The sequence below is a fragment of the Heloderma suspectum genome, chromosome 5, assembly GCF_057233095.1.
Source record: "Heloderma suspectum isolate Gila_16-S chromosome 5, 16-S_ref, whole genome shotgun sequence".
NCBI classification, from domain to species: Eukaryota; Metazoa; Chordata; class Lepidosauria; order Squamata; family Helodermatidae; genus Heloderma; species Heloderma suspectum.
Window position 1 is genome coordinate 45,851,608 of NC_139462.1, and position 21,458 is coordinate 45,873,065.

The 21,458-nt window shown below is 41.8% G+C and overlaps 1 protein-coding gene across 15 annotated transcripts in view; it reads right to left on the reverse strand.

Moving 5' to 3' along the window:
- Positions 1–21,458, reverse strand: part of PDE5A (phosphodiesterase 5A) — a 123,284-nt gene that overhangs the window by 38,538 nt on the left and 63,288 nt on the right. For 12 of the 15 annotated variants that reach the window (XR_014792053.1, XM_084855928.1, XM_084855920.1 and 9 more), the window contains exons 6-10: positions 18,614–18,751; positions 16,691–16,758; positions 12,011–12,167; positions 10,622–10,706; positions 1,439–1,614 (exon numbers count right to left, since the gene is read on the reverse strand). Coding sequence is in view for 14 of the 15 variants with exons in the window: in XM_084855928.1 (XP_084712054.1) it covers positions 1,439–1,614; positions 10,622–10,706; positions 12,011–12,167; positions 16,691–16,758; positions 18,614–18,751 (624 nt within the window). In the remaining variant the exon portion in view is untranslated. The remainder of the gene's footprint in view (positions 1–1,438; positions 1,615–10,621; positions 10,707–12,010; positions 12,168–16,690; positions 16,759–18,613; positions 18,752–21,458) is intronic. The other 3 variants (XM_084855921.1, XM_084855929.1, XM_084855926.1) reach the window with 1 other exon arrangement.

Sequence of the window (21,458 nt, forward strand, 5' to 3'; positions counted from 1 at the left end):
TATTAGGAAAAAAATTGGAAATGTGGTAATTCCTGCATCTTTAGTCTCCACTAATAATGCAACGAAATGAGTTCTAAATTTCTAGTGCTAAAACAACCAAAATCTCATATTTGGCTAGTAACCTTAACATAGAAAAGCTTTGTGCTTGGTTTCTTCGTATGTTAGTGCAGGACGGAGATTTGTATATCAGAAGTTTACCAGTCCTTCCCAGCATAGAGGACTCCTGAGGACAGCAAGCCATGGAAAAAAAATCACATCGTTGCCTTAAATGAGCAAAGAACTCTTTTCTTTTATTAAAAAAAAAAAGATTTGAAAAGCTTCCATGCCCCTATATGAAAGACAAATAGCTTACAACATGGCTATAATTATAACCTCGACAAGGTTGTCATAATAAATCTGCTTTTTTCCAAGGGTTTGTAACACAAGCATAAAAAAAATCTTGTCTTGGGAAAATCTTGGCAGACGTTTTGTCAGTCTAGGAGAAAATATTTTTCATTTAATGAACAAATTGAAACTTATTATTTAGGGGCGTGAGTGAAGGAGAGGAGAACGTTACTGTTTGTGTTGGACTCATGTTTAACTCACGTGCAATTGCAATTATAACCTCAGTCTATAGTGCTTTGCCCATGAGGATTTTTTTCTTCCTTAAAAGGGTAAGTACCTGAGTTAATAATGTGCAACACACGGCTGACCAAACTTAATTTTCACAAAGCACAGTAATTAATGGAAGAGCTGCTACAGCCAAATGCATGCAAAGCACCTAAATGCAGAGCTTTCCCTTCAGAACCAAACTGATGGCACAACTTGCATTTTAGAAATACCATACTCTGCTGGCTCTGTGGATGCAAGTGGATCCAAAGCCTACAACTTCAGATTTCCCAGGTTATTTTGGAAGATGATAACTGTAGACCTAGATCTCCTACTGGACACTCCATTCATACCACGGTCATTAAAACTAACACTAACCAATTCAAAAGCCAGGGCTAGATGATGTTCATGCTTGATATGGCTTGATGAAGTTAGCGGAAGCCTACAGTAATCTTGCTGTTGCCCAGGTACTGGTTTGTTTGAAGGACTGAGCCAAAATCATCACGGAAAGCCTCAGACAAGAAGAAGAGGATGTCCCAGTGCCCATAACCACGTCCTTTTTCTACGCAGTAGGATAAACCACCTACATCAGTCAGACATGTCAATATGCAACATGTTTAGGGAAGGCAGCATTTGTGTCCACTGCTGAATCCCAGAAGAGCAGTTAATATGCAATACTCCACCACATGCCATGCAAGCACAAGGAAACACAGAAGCAAGCAGTAAAAAAAAAGGAGAGAGATCCTGAGTTGATCACTCAGCCAAGTTTGGCTTGCCTTTAACCCAACAAGGGAGTTCCAGTAAAGAAGCAGCTGTGAGTTATATAAAGGCTGCCTTGATTTAACCTCACCTCTAATGTCACCATCTGCTTCGCCATGGCTCTTTCCACAGCTTCATACATCTGTGTGTTCTGGATACCCAAGCCGCAGAAGATGACAAATGCTTCCAGAAACTGTTCATCATTTCTGTTGAAAGCCTTTATTTTGCCTGAATTTTCTTCCATCTTATTTGCAAGTTGACAAACTCCTAGATCATTAACAAAACAAAATGGTTACATACAATAGCTTAAAATTAACCATGCACATATGCAGAAGAAAACTTATATGTCTTTTTTTTCATAGAATAATATGTTTAGTGGATCATCAATTTAAACGTTCTACTTCAAGGTCTCAAAAATGGAACAAATGTATTTTACCATTCGCCACAGCCCTTTTAAGATCCTGAAGCAGGCTAGGGTTCTGTCAATGCCATGTGCATGCAGAAGTTTGGTCCAGAATATAAAGATATTACCATGTTTTTTTATAGCCCAATGGAAAGTGGTATATAAATCTATGTAATAAATAAATGTAAGTTTCGAAGTATTTACTAACTAAAGTTTGCACAGCATTTTGAAGGTAAAATTGCTCACATTCATCATGACTTGGTCACCACACTTAGTGCAGTTCCACTGGTGGAGGTGTCCACAGCACCCTCTGCTTCAGTTTTATTGGATGAGTTTCAGTTGTTGAAGCCCAAGGATGTGGACAAGGTGCGTGGCCAAATCTGGTCGACCAACTGTGTGTTTGACCCTTGCCTGTCAAGTCTTCTTACATCTAATAAGGAGGGGATGTCTAGCTGGGTCCCGGAGGTTATTAACTCCTCCTTGAAAGAGGGAGTGGTGCTGGCCACTTTAAAGGAGGCAGTTATCAGGTGACTTCTGACAATGCCTAATCTGGTCCCAGAAGATGTTAACAACTATAGGCTGGTTGTTACTATCTCCTTCCTGGGCAAAGTGCTCAAGCAGGTGGTTGTCTCGGCACTCTTGAATGAAACTGATTATCTAGATCCATTTCAATCAGGCTTCAGGCCTGGTTTTGGAACGGAAACTGCCTTGTTCATCCTGTGGGGTGACCTTTGCCAAAAAAGGGGGAGTGCAACTCTGTTGATTCTCTTGGACCTCTCAGAGGCTTTAGATTCCATCAACCGTGGTATCTTCTGGATAGGCTATCTGGGCTGGGAGTTGGAGACGCTGCACTGCAGTGGTTCTGCTCCTACTTGGATGGACTATTCCAGAAGGTGGTGCTGGGGGATTACTGCTCTGTCCTTTGGCAGTTATGTCATGGGGTTCCACAGGGCTCCATTTTATCCTCCACGCTGTTCAACATCTACATGAAACCACTGGGGGAGGTTATCTGGAGATATGGATTGAGGTGTCAGCAATATGACACCCAGCTCTATCTCTCCTTTTCATCAAATCCAGGTGAGGTAGTGGCTGTTCTGAACCAGTGCCTGGGCTTGGTACTGGACTGGACGAGGGCCAATAAACTGAGACTCAATCCAGACAAGATGGGGGTACTGTTAATGGGTGGTTCATCTGCCTGGTGTTCTATCTGTTCTGGAGGGGGTTGCATTCTCCCTAAAGGATCCGGTTTGTAGTTTGGGGGTGCTCTTGGATCCAGAACTGTCACTAGAAGTACAGGTGGACTCAGTGGCATGGAGCACCTTTTATCAGCTTAGGCTGATCTACCAACTATGTCCTTATCTAAACAGAGATAGTCTAGCTACAGTTACCCATGCTCTGGTAACCTCTCATCTGGATTACTGCAATACATTATACCTGGGGCTGCCTTTGAAAATGGCCCAGAAACTTCAGCTGGTCCAAAACAGGGCAGTGAGATTGTTAACGGGGACTGGCCAACATGATCATATTATGCCAGGACTTTTCCATCTGCACTGGCTGCCAGTCCATTTCTGGGCCCAATTCAAAGTGCTGGTACTAACATTCAAAGCCCTGAATGGCTTGGGGCCAGGTTACCTGAAGGATCGTCTCCTCCCATATATACCTGCCCAGACCCTAAGATCAGCTTCAGCGGTCCTTCCTTGGGAGCCATTGTGGGTGAAGCAACTGATGTGGGTGGCTATTAAGAAGAAGGCCTTTTCTGTTGTGGCACTCCGGTTGTGGAATGACCTTCCCAAAGAGGTTCAGCTGGCACCTACATTGTGCTCTTTCCAGCACCAGGTGAAGAGCTTTTTTATTTTCCCAGGCAGTTTAGTTTTTCAGTTTCTGTTTTATATCTGGTATTTCATTTTAAATCTTTGCATTCCTCCTAGCTCCTATTTGGTTATTATTTCCATTCTTATTACTTTTAAAGGTTCATATTGTATTTTATCATCTTGTACTTTATGATTTTAATTGTTGCGAACCACCCAGAGAGCTTCAGCTATTGAGTGGTAAAGAGATGTAATAAATAAAATAAAATAAAGTGAAAAACTGAACCTCGTGGTTTCTTTTAAACCCCTCCCAAGTCTTCATCTCAATTTTCCTCTTGACTTTTATTAATAGTTCTTTTAGTTTGATGTAATCCCAAAGGACAATTCATCCTTTGCAAACTAATTAGGTTTTTGTAGGCATGCCAAAAGAGCTGTAATGAATGTCAGGTTAATGGTACACAGAGCATGCACATCCTTACTTGTAAAAGGACAGGATTGTTTTGTAAATCAGCTACAAAGAAAACATTACTGGTTCATTAGCCCACAGACTATCTGCTATGTCCAAGTAGGTCTCCAGATATAATTTCCTTTTAATGCTTTGGGTGTAACACCTTCCCCCAGAGGAGCCTAACTCAGAAGTTGTACAAGAGAATAATCTGTGGTGAGAACCGATGCATGAATTTGTAGATCCAACCTCACCCGGAATTCATCCATTCAAATCAGTCATCATACAATAACCTATAGCAAGTCACTGATCACCTCCCAATTTAACTCCCCCTTCTAGGGTATTTTCCTGAAGCGTTAAGAGGCAAGTGCGGCTGCAATCCCACAGATTATCAGTGGGTAACTGATCATCACAAGCACATCACTAGAAAAACCAGCCACAGTTTAGAGCATCCCAAAGAAGCAACACTAATGGAACATTGCAGATTGTTAATGATTCCTGAACACAAACTATTGGCTAAAGTGTCTTTTGACAAATGCAGTATATTTTGTACACATTCATACATTATAAGGGAGTGCAAGGGAGCTGCAGTTTACTCAGCCATGGGGATAAACCAGGAGAAAAAGAGAAATAATTTATCTCAGTGGATCTGAACTGGAAGTAGTACCAAAGCTCAGTATGTGCATGGTCAGACATTACAGATGTAAAGTAGTTAATACTAAAGTTATCATAGGAGTATAAGCATGTTTTTACATACTTAGCCTGATTGTGACACCCAACTTTCATGTCATTACAATGATGTGGCCTTTGAGCAGCATAAGCACTCCTCTCGTACAGTTCAATGTTGTGCTCTGTTGGTGATAAAGTAATCACTTCCACAGCAACTTTTCATTTAGGGTTGTAACTTAGTCAGTGAAACAGCCACAAAACCAGATGATGTCTCAAGATGTTTAACCTTGTTAACACTGGATTGGATCCAAATACCCATGAAGGAAAATGGCTGCTACTGATGTTCTGCAAACATTTGCACAAGAACTTATGCAGGAGTTCATGCAGGATGACCTATAGTTCTCATACTTGTGCTAAAACGATGTAAGCTCTTGTGCAGGCAGAAGAATACATTGGTATTTTTTTTCCCTCATGCAGCACTGCAGTGTGAGATGTAAGGGTACCTTTGGATCCAACCAATCACATTTAAAATGTTTATGAGTTACACAGTGTGAAAATTAGAGTAAAAATGCTTCACTATATATTTCCAATGAACAGTCTCTAAACAGAATGTTTTTTCCAAAGTTTTCCATGATGCAGTGGGATGTCCATCCAAGTACACAAGACACCAAGTCCCTTTTAGGAAACAGTTATGAAGCTTGAAAAAGGAAGAGCCTTACAAACAAGGCCAGAAGGGTTCTTAGCTGGGCTGTAAACAAGTACCCATGTCTGTCATCTGAAATTATGGTGATACCAATAGCCTAAAGGGACCAGGACCATGTTTCCATGACAATGGAAGGAGAAGCTAATGGAAGAATACCAGATTTTCTAAAAGGAATCAGCTTTGCTGTGAGCAGATCCTCCGCAGCAGTAAAAATCGGTTCACAGAACATACTTCCTGGTGGGGGTGGGGGTTGGAGTGAACGTCATCTGACTGGCAGGGGCTGCTCAACCAATAAGAGAGGCTTCCCCCCTCCCCCCTTTCTCCTTTCCCCTGAAAGTCCAGATGCACCTGCATTTCAGGAGCAAGCCTCATTGACCACAATGGGAGTTTCTTCTGAGTAGACACACATATGCTTGTGCTGGGAAAGGTGTGGGGGAGAACACAAAATGGGAACCAGCCCCATGTTAACCTGCAGGACCTCATTGACCACAATGGGAGTTACTTCTGAGGAGACACTAATGGGTTTGTTGTGGGAAAGAGAGCAGTAAACACAAGACAGAAACCAGCCCCCATCGTAACCCTCAGGATATCTATAAGGAAGCTGGGAAGTAGTTACTTCCTAAGGCAATGACTCAGAGCCTTGAGATCACGTTTAATCGCACTTATGGAATTGGGCTTCAGCATGTGCCGTGCCAAGTGAGGGGCTTCTCTGTTATTTCTGTGGTCACTGAGAAGGCAAGCCTCATTCAGCACAATGGGAGGAAACACCCCTTGACTGGGGTCATCGTGAAAGGGACACTCCTGGACAGGGCTAGCATATCTGAGCTAAATGTGGGTGTTGGGGCACACAGCAATATACTGGGGAGAACCCAACTTAAGGAAAAGAATTGGACTTTAAGCAGTCTCAGGACATCCGGTTTTTCCCTGATAAGCTCTGGGGTGGCTGCTGGATGGCCAGGACATCATATATCTCTAACAACCTCAACACACAGCTGGCTCGGAGTAAATCACTAGTGGAAACACCTGCCAGGTCCTTCTCTTGTAATTTATACAACTTTCTCTGTCCAATCACCTGGAGGAAACTCTAGCTTGCCACAGGTGAGTGGCTATTCACAACCCTAAAAAAGAATCTGTAATGTTACCATCACAGTCTGAATGTGGGGTTGGGGAGGACCAGGTAGGTATCTTCTTTCAGGTCATTTTCTGGTCACCATCTCATAAAGAATGACCTACAGCTAGAGAGGGTACAGAAAGGGGCTACTGAAATCATCTGGGGGGTGAAGCATCTTCCATGTGGACACAAGCTTAAGATGTTGACACGGGCGTTCATCACACGCAGCTTTTATCCTGCTATTGAGATGGCTCTCTCTTGGAAGATTGCGGGCCATTTAGATGATGCCGTTACCCTCCAGGGTCTCTCCCGCCATTTCCTCTAGCCTATCTCGTGTTTTCCCCAAATGCAAAAAAATGTGGTATTTTTTCCAGCCCATGGAACAGGAGTGCCATGACCTCCCTGTGAAAGTCTCCAGTAGCGGAAGAAACCATTGTGTCTGCCTGCTGTGGGCGTTTGTTTTCAGTTGTTGGGGGTGCGGTCAGGATGAGATTTGACAGGAGTGAGGGCAAAAGTTGCCTGCAGATTGCGTCTCCTGCTTCTGAATTTCTCAGTTGGAGGGAGAAGAGGATAAAAAGCTTCCCTGCAACGAATGGAGACACATCGTACTGAAAGCAGGAAGCTCCGGAAAGGATGTGGGTTTTTGCGGGGGTTTTGCTTAATGTAGAAACACTGAGGAGAAACTATTTTATGTACTTATCTGCTATTTTATTGTGTTTTTCAAATATTAACATAAGCTGCCCTTATCATTTGTCTGAAAGGGAGTGTATTAATCTTAACAATAAATAATAAAAACAATTCTGTCTTGAAACTCAGGGTAACTCAATGAAACCGATCAAAATTATATTCAGAACAACCAAAAGGAAGAATACATTCACACACTGTCTAATTAATTTATATAATTATAATAATTTTATTTTTTTATTACTGATTTTGTGTAGATCGCCCAATAGCATATGTTCTCTGGCTGGATCCAGAGTTAAGCATGTATAGCAGGGCTGGTGGAAGTGAATTTCCCTGTCCACGCCTCCACACAGCAGCCCCTGTAAATGCTACACAGAGGGTTGGGGTACCCTGGTGAATGAGGTGGATTGTGTTAATAAAATGCAACATAAAAATATTCCTTTCCAGGGGAGGAGGAAGAAGAAAAAATCAGTTGGAAGCACAAACATACAGTAAATCACAAATTCAGAGCCCAATTTTTTAAAAACACAGGTTATTTTAAAGGCCTGGGTGAATAAGAAGGTCTTCACTTGCTGCCGGAAAGACCACGAAGAAGGTGCCAGGTGAGCCCCTTGGGGACACCATTCCACAGCTGGAATAGTGAGTGTCACCACTGCGGAGGCTGTTAGCCAACCACCTCATTTCACTTGGCAAGAGCAAGATGTGGTAATGGACACTAGTTAAGATTAGCAAAATTAATGAGGGATAGAGTCATTATTTTTATATATTTTTATTCTGTAATTGTTATGCTTTTATCGTATTTTTATGTATTTTATTGTTTTAATCAATTTTAGTTATGCCTGCAAGCTGCCTTGAGTGCCATCTTTTGGTAGAAAGGTGGGGTACAAATCAAATCAAAAATAAAATAGAACTTAGGATTGCTAAAAATGAGAATGCCATGTTCAAAGGCAACACGCCTCCAATTATCAGATGCTTTGGGATAAACATGATGACTGGCTATCACCATCACACACTGTTTGTGAGCTTCCCAGGAGCATCTGCACAGAGCCTGCCACTGAAAAACAGATTGCTGTGAGTGAGATAGCAGATGAGGAAGGAAAAAAAATATTGTTTAAGAAATTGCTTCTGACACACACTAATAAAAGTGGATATTGGACCTTGTAACAAATACAAGAGATAAAGATACTGGGTTGGATCCAACATGTCAAGAACAAATCCTGCCAGACGAATCTGATCTCATTTTTTGATCAGGTAACCTCCCTTGTGGGCTGTGGGAATGCTGTGAACATAATATACCTCAACTTCAGCAAAGCTTTCGACAAAGTGCCCCATGATATCCTGATGAGCAAACTAGCTCAAAGTGGGCTAGATGAAACAACGATCCGGTGGATCCAGAGTTGGCTACAGAATCGGACTCAAAGAGTGCTTATCAATGGGACCTTCTCAAACTGGGGAGAGGTTACGAGTGGGGTACCGCAGGGCTCAGTCCTGGGCCCAGTGCTCTTCAATATTTTTATTAATGACTTGGAGGAGGAGGTGCAGGGAATGCTGATCAGATTTGCAGATGACACAAAATTGGGAGGGATAGCTACTACTTTGGAAGACAGAAACAAAATTCAAAGTGATCTTGATAGACTGGAGAGCAGGGCAGAAAACAACAGAATGAAATTTAACAGGGATAAATGCCAAGTTCTGCACCTAGTAAAAAGAAACTAAATGCACAGTTACAAGATGGGGGTTACGTGGCTCAACAACACTACAAGCGAGAAGGATCTTGGAATTGTTGTCGATCACAAGCTGAATATGAGCCAACAATGTGAGGTGGCTGCAAAAAAGGCAAATGCTATTTGTAGCTGCATTAATAGAAGCATCGCTTCCAAATCCTGGGAAGTACTAGTTCCCCTCTACTCAGCACTGGTTAGGCCTCATCTGGAGTACTGTGTCCAGTTCTGGGCACCACACTTTAAGAAGGATGCAGACAAACTGGAGAGGGTTCAGAGGAGGGCAACAAAGATGATCAGGGGACTGGAAACAAAGCCCTATGAAGAGAGACTGAAAGAACTGGGCATGTTTAGCCTTGAGAAGAGAAGACTGAGGGGAGAGATGATAGCGCTCTTCAAAAACTTGAAAGGCTGTCGCAGAAAGAAAGGCCAGGATCTTGTCTCGACCATCCCAGAATGCAGGACACGGAATAATGGGCTCAAGTTACAGGAAGCCAGATTCCAGCTGAACATCAGGAAAAACTTCCTGACTGTTAGAGCAATACGACAATGGAACCAATTACCCATGGAGGTGGTGGACTCTCCCACACTGGAGGCATTCAAGACGAGGCTGGACAGCCATCTGTCAGGGATGCTCTGACTTGGATTCGTGCACTAAGCAGGGGGTTGGACTCGATGGCCTTGTAGGCCCCCCCTCCCAACCCTACTATTCTATGATTCTATGCCTTTCGCCTCATGGAAGGAGTTGTCCTTTCACAAGGGGACTCTTTTACACCTCGTATTAGAGCATGCTGAGAGAAGTGAAAATTCCAAACGAGGTTTTCTTGCAAAAACAGAACCATGAGAACTGCTGTTGAACTATCTATGTTAATAATATGAGAACTCAAAGTATTTGCAGAACAGCACTAGTGACTATTTTCCTTCTGCTCATTCCATGGGCCCAACATATAGCTTGGTCCCAAAGCCAATGGCTGTGTTGCATTAGCAGAAAGTACTGTGCACAGAAGACAAAGCACCCAATTTTCACGCAGATCCCCCTTCTGCCTGCAGCTGTCATGCCATATCTCACGGTGGGCAAAAAGCAGATCTCCAGATGTTTTAGACAACTCCCAGCATTCCTGACCATTGGCCATGCTAGCAGGGGTTTCTGAGAACTGGAAGTCCAAAACATCTGGAGATCTACCTTCTGCCCCACCCTGCCATATCCCACAATGTTCTGGAGGGTCCTCCAAAGTTCAGAAGTAGTTGTTTAGAGGATACCAGGGCCTGCAGTGTGTCAAAGGGATCAGCAGAAATGGGGTGCTCCACCTTGCACAAGAAGAGGTACTTTTCACTAGAGTAAAACTACCACTGTATACAAGCCTAGGTGTTTCATTTACAAAAAAACATGGAAATTCTTGTGTATACACAAGTACTTTAATCCAAAGCATCTGACCTGGAAGTTGGGTCCTTTTAAACTAATGTATTTTATTAACAAGAACATGCATTTCAGATTAGGGTGAAAATATTCTATTATGACATCTTGCATGTTGTATTCATTTGATTTTATGAACTATGAATGGGTATAGCAATGGTTTAGGGGTAAAGCAGAATCTAACATCAGAAAGTTAACTCATTATGAGCATACCTTGAGTATATTTTATCTCCTGCTTGACTGATGTTTTGTCCCACAAAACATCATGCACAGTGCACAAACTGAAACACAAGAAAAAACCCTCAAAATACTGTACCTATCACTTTATTCTTCTTTCCATTTTTTATCGGTGTGCATAGCAAGCTTTCAATACTCTGGTTTGTACTGTCTGCACTTCCATTCTGTTAAGAAAAGAAACAAACCTTACTAACTTTATTAGTTGACACAAATACTGCAGATTAATACCGTAAGATATAAAACCATACAAATGTTTTGTTTTATGAACATTTGAGGTCTTGTTTTCATGTGGATTTTGGATTTCAGCTGGGGCTGTGATGTGCGACAATAATAATGGGTTGGATCCAGTGTTAATCATTCTTAGAGTAGATCCATTGAAATCAGGCAAGCTTTTATATTTTATATTGTACTTTATGCTGTATCTTGTGGTTTTAATTTTTGTGAACCGCCCAAACAGCTTCAGCTATTGGGCGGTATATAAGTGTAACAAACAAACAAATAAACTAACAATGGAATAGACAAAACTGTATTCACCGATGCGACATTTTCATTAAGATTCTCCCCTCAGACTAGTACTCCAACAAGCTTGCACTTTTAGCAGCTGTGTGTCTTCTTCACATACTGCGGTTGTGAACATCTGGACATTATACAACATCACATGTTCAGATGTTCACATTATAGTTGTCAGAAGTGCAGCATGGGAAATACGTGGGTGCAGTTGTGTGAAGCACTACGCAATATTTCAGCTAACTTTAAAAAATCCTGTAATTATTCCCTTAACAAAAATCACTATACTTTTTTTTAAAAGTATCTTCATAAAGTTCTATGGGTTGTATCTAATGGGCTGTTACTCTAACGTAAGTCCCATTCACTTCAATGTGTCTACTAACAATGTAGGACTAACAATGGATACAAGCCTAAGTGCAGAACTTTAAACTGCAAATGTATAAGACTGAACAGATTTTTCTTAACATTCAGGGCACACAGCCCTGCCTATTTAAATGGCAAACTTGTGTGATCAGGACCTCTGCCAGTGTTGGAGGCCAGCTAACAAATGACGAAGGCTGTGGTAAAGATTTGTACGGCCCGTTCAAAGTGAAAGGGGGACCTCCAGGAAAGCAATGTCAACGTTATTTATATATAGCCTTTCCATACAAAATGCTCAAGGCAGTTTGCATCACTGTATAACAGCAATATAAAAAACAGCAAAAACAATTTGCAATGCCTTAATATATAGAATAATGCAATGAACAATCCATAATAATGCAACAATACATAAATATCAACATACTGAATAATAACAATCTATTATATCAGAAGCAGGCCACTTCCAGAGGTCTGGGGGCCATTTTCGACCCCTGCTGCAGGCCACGGGGTACTGCACACACCATGGGGCACCCCCTGGAAAAGGCCAAAATCGCTGTTTGCCACTGAAATTTTCCATAACTGAACTACATGCATAACTAACCTTGCATTTTCCTTTGGCAACTTCTGCGTCTAGGTTCACATTACTTACGGTCCAAGGAAATCTTTTGTCTTGGCGAACATTTGGAATGTTAAGAGGCTCCATGGTATTCTTGACATATTGGGCATACATATAATTAATTTGGTTTGTATCATAGTCTCTGTTGAAGTAAGAAGTAAGAGTTATTTCTCTCCGTTTCTTATATAAAACTGGAGACATACATTAATGCTTAACAAAGCAAATCTAAAACATATCTATCTACATCAAAGATGAAAGAGGTAGTCAATGGCTGACATTCCAAGTATTCACCAGATAAAGTCAATTCTTAGGGCAGCTTTGGACATGCATTGATCATGCCTGAAGACTGTGGTTTGTTGTAGGCATCATGCTTTCTCAAAGTGCCTGTTTCCAGCAACTTGCTTAAGTAACATGCCATCAAAAAGCAGCTGTGCTTGTTAACAAAACCAAGGGCTAAACTAAATGTTCATTAAAGTATACGTAGTGGAGCTATGTGTTTCAGCTTTCTCTACTCTTTTGTAAGCATGCGCAGCCCTGATTTTAAGGAGGATGTAAGCTTCCCCCCACCTACTGTTTTTGCAAAATTCCACTTCCCGCCGGGGGGGGGGGGGATTAGAAAACACAAACTCCATTGGAATCAATGGAGGCTTTCTTCCTTTTTTCTAACCCCCTCCCCCGTGTGGGTGTGTGTGAAATTTCATACACACATGCACAAACCCAAGAGGTGGGGGGGGGAGCTTAAATACTCCTCTCCTGGAGTGCCACAGTCCTGATCCAAATTGGGGCTATGGGTGCTTACACGACAGTAGAGAATGCTGGCATACATAGCTCCACTATGCGTGCTTTAATGAAAGTTTAGTTTGGCCTTAAGCACCCAACCAAAGGTGGATCTATATCTGGTTTGATTTTCAGTCCGTCTGTTAATCCATCTCTTAACATGGTTCTTCAAAGAAATCTCACTGCCAAAGGATCTAAGGATTGTCTTTCTATTGACAATAAAAATTGTGAGTCTTGGGTTTTAGTTCTCAAGAAAACCCTTGTCTTACTATAGGAATAGAGTGTAAGACAATGACTGTTTTCGGATACGATGGTTTAAACTTTTTAATTTTTTTTCATATTTACAATCAAATGAAAGGCCTCCATTGGCTAAAATATATATTTGATTGTAAAATGGCTTAGGGAGCAATCGTATGCATGTTTGGACAGAAAAAGGCCTACAACTCACAGCATTCCCCTGCCAGCATGACCTGCTGGGGAATGCTGGGAGTTGTAGGATTTTTTTCTGTCTAAACATGCATAGGATTGCACCTGTAATTATTTATTGCATTTGTGAAGTGCAAGAAGTGATGTACAATCACTAAGGTAATTCATACATGACTTAGCTGGAGATAAACTAATTTTTCCCAGGGAAAAAATATTCTTGTACCTGGGAAACCTACATCTGGGAAAAACCAACTGGAGGAATCCATATACCTGTCTCCCCAATCTATCCTGGGTCTATCATTACTTCCACATTTCCAGAGCCTCTATGCTACTACAATTTCAGAAAAAGGCATTGTCAATGCAGCCTATGTTTCAAAAGCAAAAGCCCACTGTAGTCTGGAGAGCAGAAAACAGGTCATGACCAAGCAAGGAAGGCCATTCAAAGGAATAACATGGAAACAGCAAGGTAACACAGGGGTGGGCAGTAGGGAGATTGGGATCTACTGGTATATATCTACGTGATTTGGAGTAGATCAGCAAGGGTTTCCAAATCTCAATGTGATTCAACAATAGTGACAGCAAAAAGCCCAACTTTCCTCCAAAATTATGTTGCTTAAATCAAGAAAGCTTGGAGGAGAAACAGGATTAGATGTGTGTGTGAAAGGATATGTAAACTGCGGTTCTGGTACTGAAAAGAAATTCTTGGGCTAAGCACGTGCCAGAGGCACTTTATTTCTCAGTTCTACATCCTGAACCACTGTTTTGCACCCGGCTCCAATCCAGTTGATGGACCTCAAGGTTCTCAGTGAAAAACAAAGTAATCTCACAAGCCTAGTCTGCCCACCCCTGAAGTAACATGCAGAGAGGTGCTAAAGTGCAGGGACTTTCACAATCTAAATGTGGGGGCTGATGAACTTGGATGGAGTTATAGCTGTGTTAAAAACATCAAATGTGAAAAAGAAATGTAGCGTACAGGAATGAAAGGCATGCCAAATGAGAGAGCGTAGGACAGGCATTTCCAATCCTAGAATTAATCATATGCATTTGGAATTTTGGCATGTTTGTAAATCAATAATAGATTTGCTTCGCAAATAACACAGAACAGATGGGGCACTTACGAATGTTCTCAACACTTCCTAAAGTTCGCGTTAAAAAGATGCTTTCAGAACTGAATGCACACTTATTGCATTTGGATTGCTTGCTGTACAGAGATACAACAGCTGCTTCTTCAAATCAGGATCTAAAATAAATCTTTTCCAAGTAGTAACGATTATATATTATGTTTAACTTGGACGTGTGGTTCCCTTCCCTCCCACTGTTGCCATTTATTTTCCTTAAGAGTCCATCTTTGCTTGAAGACCTCAGAGACTTTTGCACCGACCTGATCATCTTGTTTTAAATTCATGCATCTTAAGGAGGCATGCATAATGCTATACACTGGAGCGGTCAGGTGAGAGCTCCCAAGGCTCTAGAAGGGAAGCTTCTACAGCTCTTTTTGTGGTTATGAAGAGACGTTTCAAAATGGGTTAACGCACACATTCAAAACATCTCTGAACGAACAGCCAGATGCTATGCCTAGTCCTTCAGAAGCCTGGCATTATGGGCTGTTTTCTGTTTGGACTTTCTTATCCTCTTGTTTCGTACAGCACAGATGCTGTGCCAGGATTCCTAGTTACAGCCCAGTATGCTACTGTATGTTGATTTGGATGTTGCTCTTCTAGAATGCTGCATTCTGTAAGCGTCTGTGTAATCAGAATTCCTATGTTATTCAGGTTGCAGTTCACAAATCCCTCAACCTCACTGGCATGCATCTCAGTCCTAAACATATTTAACTGAAAGACAGTCCCACTTGATGGGACTTAGCAAGTAGGCTTCCTTGAGGTAGCAGCCTGAGTCCCATTAGTATAAACAGAATTAAGCCAATTTAAGTGAAAATATGTTGGTTCAGGATTTTGTAGAGCTTAACTAGTAAAAAGCTGGCGTTGAATTGATGCTTCTAAAGCGTCATCTTTCCACGCACTCGTTCTTTCCTATCTTAGGTTGCTTCCAAGGAGAGATTTCTTGGATGTCAAGTGTGCAAATTGTGCATACCTGACCCTCAGAAGTGGCACAGGGACAATCCCATTTAATCAGAACCACAGACCAGGCAACAGCAGACTCAGCATGAGTCTAAATAATTGATTGCGGAGGGACTGTTGCAGTCCTTTTGTACTTTTTCTTTGCAGTCAGCATCTCTGCATCCAGTTTAGCATTGTATCATGCAACCAGTCGTGTGAGACGATGCCTTCAGCTTTATTAGGTCCAGCATATTCAAATGCACTCCAGCAGCAGATGAAGAAGATTTGTAGGCAAAAATGATGCACCATCTTCATCTTGGCCTCCTCCTTCCTTTTCTTGCTCACATATGGCACAGCAGTGGAAAGTACTCTCTTGTTCAGATCTCTTGCTTTCCCATCCCACTCTTCCAACTGTGGGTCTTTGCCATTAGAGGTGTTCATCAGCACTCCCCAAGCACTAGCTGGGGGCTACCAGCTGCCAATGCTTTTTGTAAAACAACCAATGTGTTCTTTAAAAGAAAAGCATATGCAACATGTACAACTCTTTGATCTGCTTTGCATGATCATCATGGGTTAAACAAACCTGGCTTAAGGTACGGCATGTGCTGGGCGTCATTTGCCTAATCACCCACCCAGACGCAGCTTGTCGTGTCATCTGAACCCGGGTGGCGTAGCTTGCGAGAGGGGGAAACAGCTCTCAAATAAGCCATCCACAGCCCATGCGTTATTTGAGGGTTGTTTCCACACCTTCACCCCAACAAGCCACACCGCCCAGGTTTGAATGACAAAACAAGCTGCACCTGAGCAGATGTTTAGGCAAATGGTGCCCAGCATGTGCCGTAGCTTAAACAAGCCACCATGGCTTGTTTAACTCATGGCGATCATGCGAACTGGCCCTTTGTCTGGTAGTGTTGAATTCTTGAGTGAAGGTGACCACAATCCCTTGGGGACCACTCCTCCAGAAGCCCCTCCGAGGGCCAAAACAGACATTACTTTAAATTTGTATCTAGCACCACATCTTTCTAAAAGTTATGCTCTAGAATATGTGCAGGGGCTCAATCTGGAACATGACCATAAATTGTGTGTGTGTGGGTGGGTGGGGGTTAAACGTCCCTACTTCCCACGCTAGGGTCTCAATCCAAATCAAGGTACCTGCACCTACTCTAGAGTAAAAATGGGGGGAAAAACATGTACTACTAGATAAGGATTAAGAGTAATGTCTGTTTTGGCCCTGAAATTAATGGAATGCACAGGAGTTATGCATCTTCCCAGCCATTTCGACTGGGCTTGTGCAGGTGTTTCTGGTGTGTTGTGCCCTAATTCTTTATACTGGAACCAGGAAGCATTATGTTTTCCACACTGCCCAAACGTCTGAGGCATGGAAATCTCAGATCAGTTCCTTTACCTTTTGTGGATCTCACTGGAACCTTCTAATTCCTCAAATTCCATGTGAAAGACACTGGAAAATGAATCCTAAAAAAGAGCAAAGTTTCTGCTTCATTGATATGTATAAATGGAATTATCTTTATTTCAAAACACATTTAATTTCTCTCCTGCCTAATGAAAACTGGCTATTTTGAAATCAGTGAATTCTTTCTGCCTCTTGGTAAAGTGCTACAGGACCCAGGGCAAGCAAGGACAACATAGTACAATGTTAGCGCCGGGTTTTCTGATCTTAACGTTGATTTCAGTGTAATCCTCCTAGTTATCAATAAGCTTCACCTTACAGACAGATCCAAAGTCAAGTGTTGATTTCAACTTGTGTTAATCAGCCTTAAGATGGCACTATCATGGTGCTCAATCGAGAATAAGGTACAGGAAGTTGAGAACATAAGTGTTCTGCTGGATCAGACCAAAGGCCTAATACAGTGGCATTGAACCTCTTCCAGCCCAAAGGACGAATCTGGTTTCAGAGGGGCTCTCTGGGGCTGCACTCCAGTGGTGGGTGGTGCCAAAGCCAAAAGGGGCAGGGCAAAGATTCCAAAAAATCCAGCATATGTAGCTTAAAGCTCTTACTTACAGTAGCTAAAAGGGGCAGGGCAAAGATTCCAAAAAATCCAGCATATGTAGCTTAAAGCTCTTACTTACAGTAGCTAAGTCTTAGAAGAGGCATTTCAACATTTAGAATGGGGAAAAACTGCACAAAAAACAGGAAACCACCAAACCATTGGTGGCCAGAAGAATGGGGGTAGGGCCAGGGAAGGGGGCTTAGCCATCTAGGGAGCTCCAGAGGGCCAGAATTGCCCTCCAGGCCTGAAGTTCTCCACACCTGGCCTACTGAGTTCAGCCATCTGTTCCCAGAGTGGCCAACCATATGTTTATGGGAATCCTACAAGCAGGACATGAGCACAATACCACAGACCTGCTTGTTTCCCCCATCAACTGATATTCAGAGTCTTTCTACCTCTGATACTGGAGGTTGTATATTCCACCTTCTGCTTTCATTTAATATAGAGCTGTTATTTTTCTCCCTGAGTGGGGAGAAATAACTTTCTCCTCACCAAGCAGAAAGAAAAAGAGCAGCTCCAACATGTTAAAGCTATGGCACTAAAGTCACCTTTAGTGAAAGAAAAGGAATTAAAAGTGAAGGAACTTCACCAACTCCCAGTCTGTTTGTTTCCTGGCCTAATTCAAAGCCGGTTCCAATCTTTGGTCCCAAGCTGTGCAAAGCTTTATATTACCTGAAAGATTGCCTGTCTCCATGTGCATCCATGTGGACCTTATGATCTCCAGGTGCCCCTGTCAAGTGACGTGCATTGGGTTGCTACTGGAGAGAGGACCTTTTCAGCGGTGGCACCCCAACTTTAGGCTGTGCTCCCCACAAAGAATTCCCTGGTGCATTTTGGCACCAGGTGATGATCATTTTATTTTCCCAGGCCTTTTCATCTGTCCCTACTTTAAATTTGCTTTATCTGGGCTATGGCTTTTATGCAGTTGTTAAATGAATCAGTTTATTTTAAATAAGTTTTAAATAAATCCATTTTACTCATTTGTTGTATGTATTCATCTGTTTCTGTCTTTGTTGTATGCCACCCTGGGAATGTGGTTACAGGGTAGCATATAAGTATTATAAACAAATAAATAAAATAAAATAAAAGGCAGACTCCCAACACAGGGTGCACAGCATTCTTTGCACTCTTTCAGTGACTGCAATCTGGGGACCCCGTCTTTCACTGTTCCTTACACTACAGTCATTGTATGCATGTGCAAAGGGTGGGCTCCCAATGTGGTCCAGTGCTAATGATGAGAAGCAGAGAGTTAGCTATAAGGTGTCGAAGGGTTGTATAAGAATTGTATTTCTTGAAAACAAATCAGGCTCTGTACTCACAGAACAGTCTTCATCCACTATAAAAATGGTGCACTTCTGCACCTGCATGAAAGAGATTATGGTGGCAGCTATCTTCTTTAAAATGACTTCCAAGGACTGCTGCTCTTCAAATATTAAGCTGGCAAGATCAAGAAGAACCTGCAGGAAAAAGAAGGATTAACATAGCCACATTTCTGATCGGAAGCAAGGTATTCTAAAGACTTAATAATTACGCAGCTAGATCTTTTTAATGGAGATGAACATGAGGATTAGGTACACGGTATAGTAGGATTCACTGTCTTTTAAAGAGGGGCGGCAGCTTGCTGTAAAGTAGGAATGCCACAAAAACATTCCTTGCAATTTGAAAGGCATGTGCTTCACAAGATCCCCTGTCCACATGTTTGTCAAAGTTTCATAGCTGCTGACTTTTCAAGAGGCATCTTGACTTCCCATAGGAACTACAGAACAATTTCCCCTAGGAAGGAGCCCTTTTGCTAACAGAATATGACACGGAGCACCCGTCTCTCCTCTGGTAAGCACCTTTGAGTGCCCAAGGAGGGGAAGGTAGTGCTTTATTTATTATTATTATTATTGTTGTTGTTGTTGTTGTCGTTATATTATTAAACTGATGTTATAATTTTGTTGTTAGCTACCTTACGTTCTGCAGAGGAAAGGTGGGGTCTAAATGTTTTAAATAAGAAACAAACAAGCAAATATTTTTTTAAAACACTCAGGAAAGATTGAGGGGATCCCCTCAAATTCGTTCCTCCCCTAACCCGTTCAGGGCAGGGTACGTTGTGGCCCTCCAGATGTTTTAGTCTATGACTTCCATCAGCCCTAGCCAGCATAGCTAAGTGTGAGTGACGATGGGAGTTGCAGGCCAAAATATCTAGAGGGCCAAAAGTTGTACACCCCTGCCTTAGTCTCACAAGCTCATATTGATCAGTACAAAGTATGTATGTCACATACAAAATGGCAAATTTTGTGGTAGCTGTGCAAAAACCAAGCTATAGCCAGTTATATTTCTGGAAGGAATGCTATTGAAGAAGTTGTTGTTGTTGTTGTTGTTATGATTATTAATTTTAGCTGAGAAGGGCTTTTTTCCATTGATCATTCTCTGTTGCACTGGGGCACTAATGTCCTCCAGTAGAAACAAAACAAAACAAAACATATATTTTAAATGTTGCCACAAATACATTTTAATGTTTATTAGAGGGACTGCTGCTTTATTTATTTATTGTTGTTATACTGGGCAGGACTGCTGGTGCACTCCTGCAGAAAGGCGGAACCTGAGTCATAACAGAACTATGCAATAATAATGGAGCATAAATGAGGAAATCACTTGTCCCTAGTTTTTTACCTGTTCTTTTTTTTCGTGATGATCCTTGGTTAAACCAATACATATAATAAAAGATGTTTAAATTAGCTATTTGGCAACCCATGGTTTCTACTTACTGTCTACTCAAGACAGAGGCATCATTCATCCATCTTCTGCAATAGAATGTTTGGCCTATTTTGCCAAGAACATTCTTAACCCAGTGGGGATTCACATCGATGGATTTTTTGGCTCATCACGTTAATATAACCCTTGATTTCTCCCACAATGCTCCACTGTAGCCTGACAAGATGGGAGACTTTTGCTGAGGGGAATTCTCAATTTGGCAAGCTATGGCCCTGTCTGAAGAACAACCATGCAATGCAGTATTACAGAACCTGGTTGGGATGTTGGCTTTTGCAAACAACTTTGAAATCCTATCCCACTGGAAAGCTTTGGAGTACTGTCTGCCCATTTTATTCCTACCAATGTTTTTTTTCACACTGGCACGGGTGGGCCTAGATACTTCCCTCCGTAAACAGTGGTGGAATATAAATAACCCTTCAACAAAGCCCATGGGTAGATGACACACCCTTAGAAACATACTGAGAGAGACCAGCTCTGCTTCACCAAATACAGTAAACACCCTATTAATACATGTGGAGGAGCCTCAGAGTCTGAGTCAGTTTACAGAAAAGGCAGGATCAGGACTTGTTCAGACTCAAACTCACCCCAACATCAGAAAGGGTGTGGGGGAGAGATGCTCTGAATTGACCTTCCCTTCATTTCTGGTTTATAAGCAACTGACCTGGCCCCAAGGAGAACATACATTAGAAAAGGGTACATAATCACTCTGTCCTTTATTTCATCTTGCTTTAGCTGTGTTTCACCATTGCCCATTGAGTTAAGTGGAATATGTCATATTCACATAACTGAGGAGGGCCTATAGATTAGTAGTAGAGCAAATGCTTTGTATGCTGAAGGTTCCAGGTTCAATCCCAAATGTCTCCAGTTCAAGGCACCTCAAGTCCCAGGCCTGGGACAGGCCCCTGCCTGAGACCTCGAGCTCAGTACCCTCTGGACGTACTGCAAGGCTTTTCTATTTGGGCAAGCATTTATTTGCAAGGGATAAAATTAAGCGTTACCATAGTAGCATTGTTTTCAAATGTGTTGATAGTGATGGTTGTATTTTTGAACCAAAGAAACAGTTTCATAGCATTTTGCATTCATGAGGCTATCTGTGCTGAAATGGGCTGCATGAGGTGTTACTTGAGTCACGGATCTATGTTTTAATATTTAATTTTGTGGAATTTACAAACCGTGCCTTCATCCAAAAAATGGTACTCAGGGTACTCATACATTAAAAAAAATGAAATCTACAATACAATTAAAAACAATGTAAAACATTAAGCAACAATCCAATAAAAATGAGAGAAATAACTATTCACCCAGCTGAAAACACAATAGTTTAAAGTTCCTGGGAAATAAAGAGATTTGAACCTGGTGCTGAATAGAGGTGTATCTCCTTCAGAAAGGGCATCAGGGAGGAAT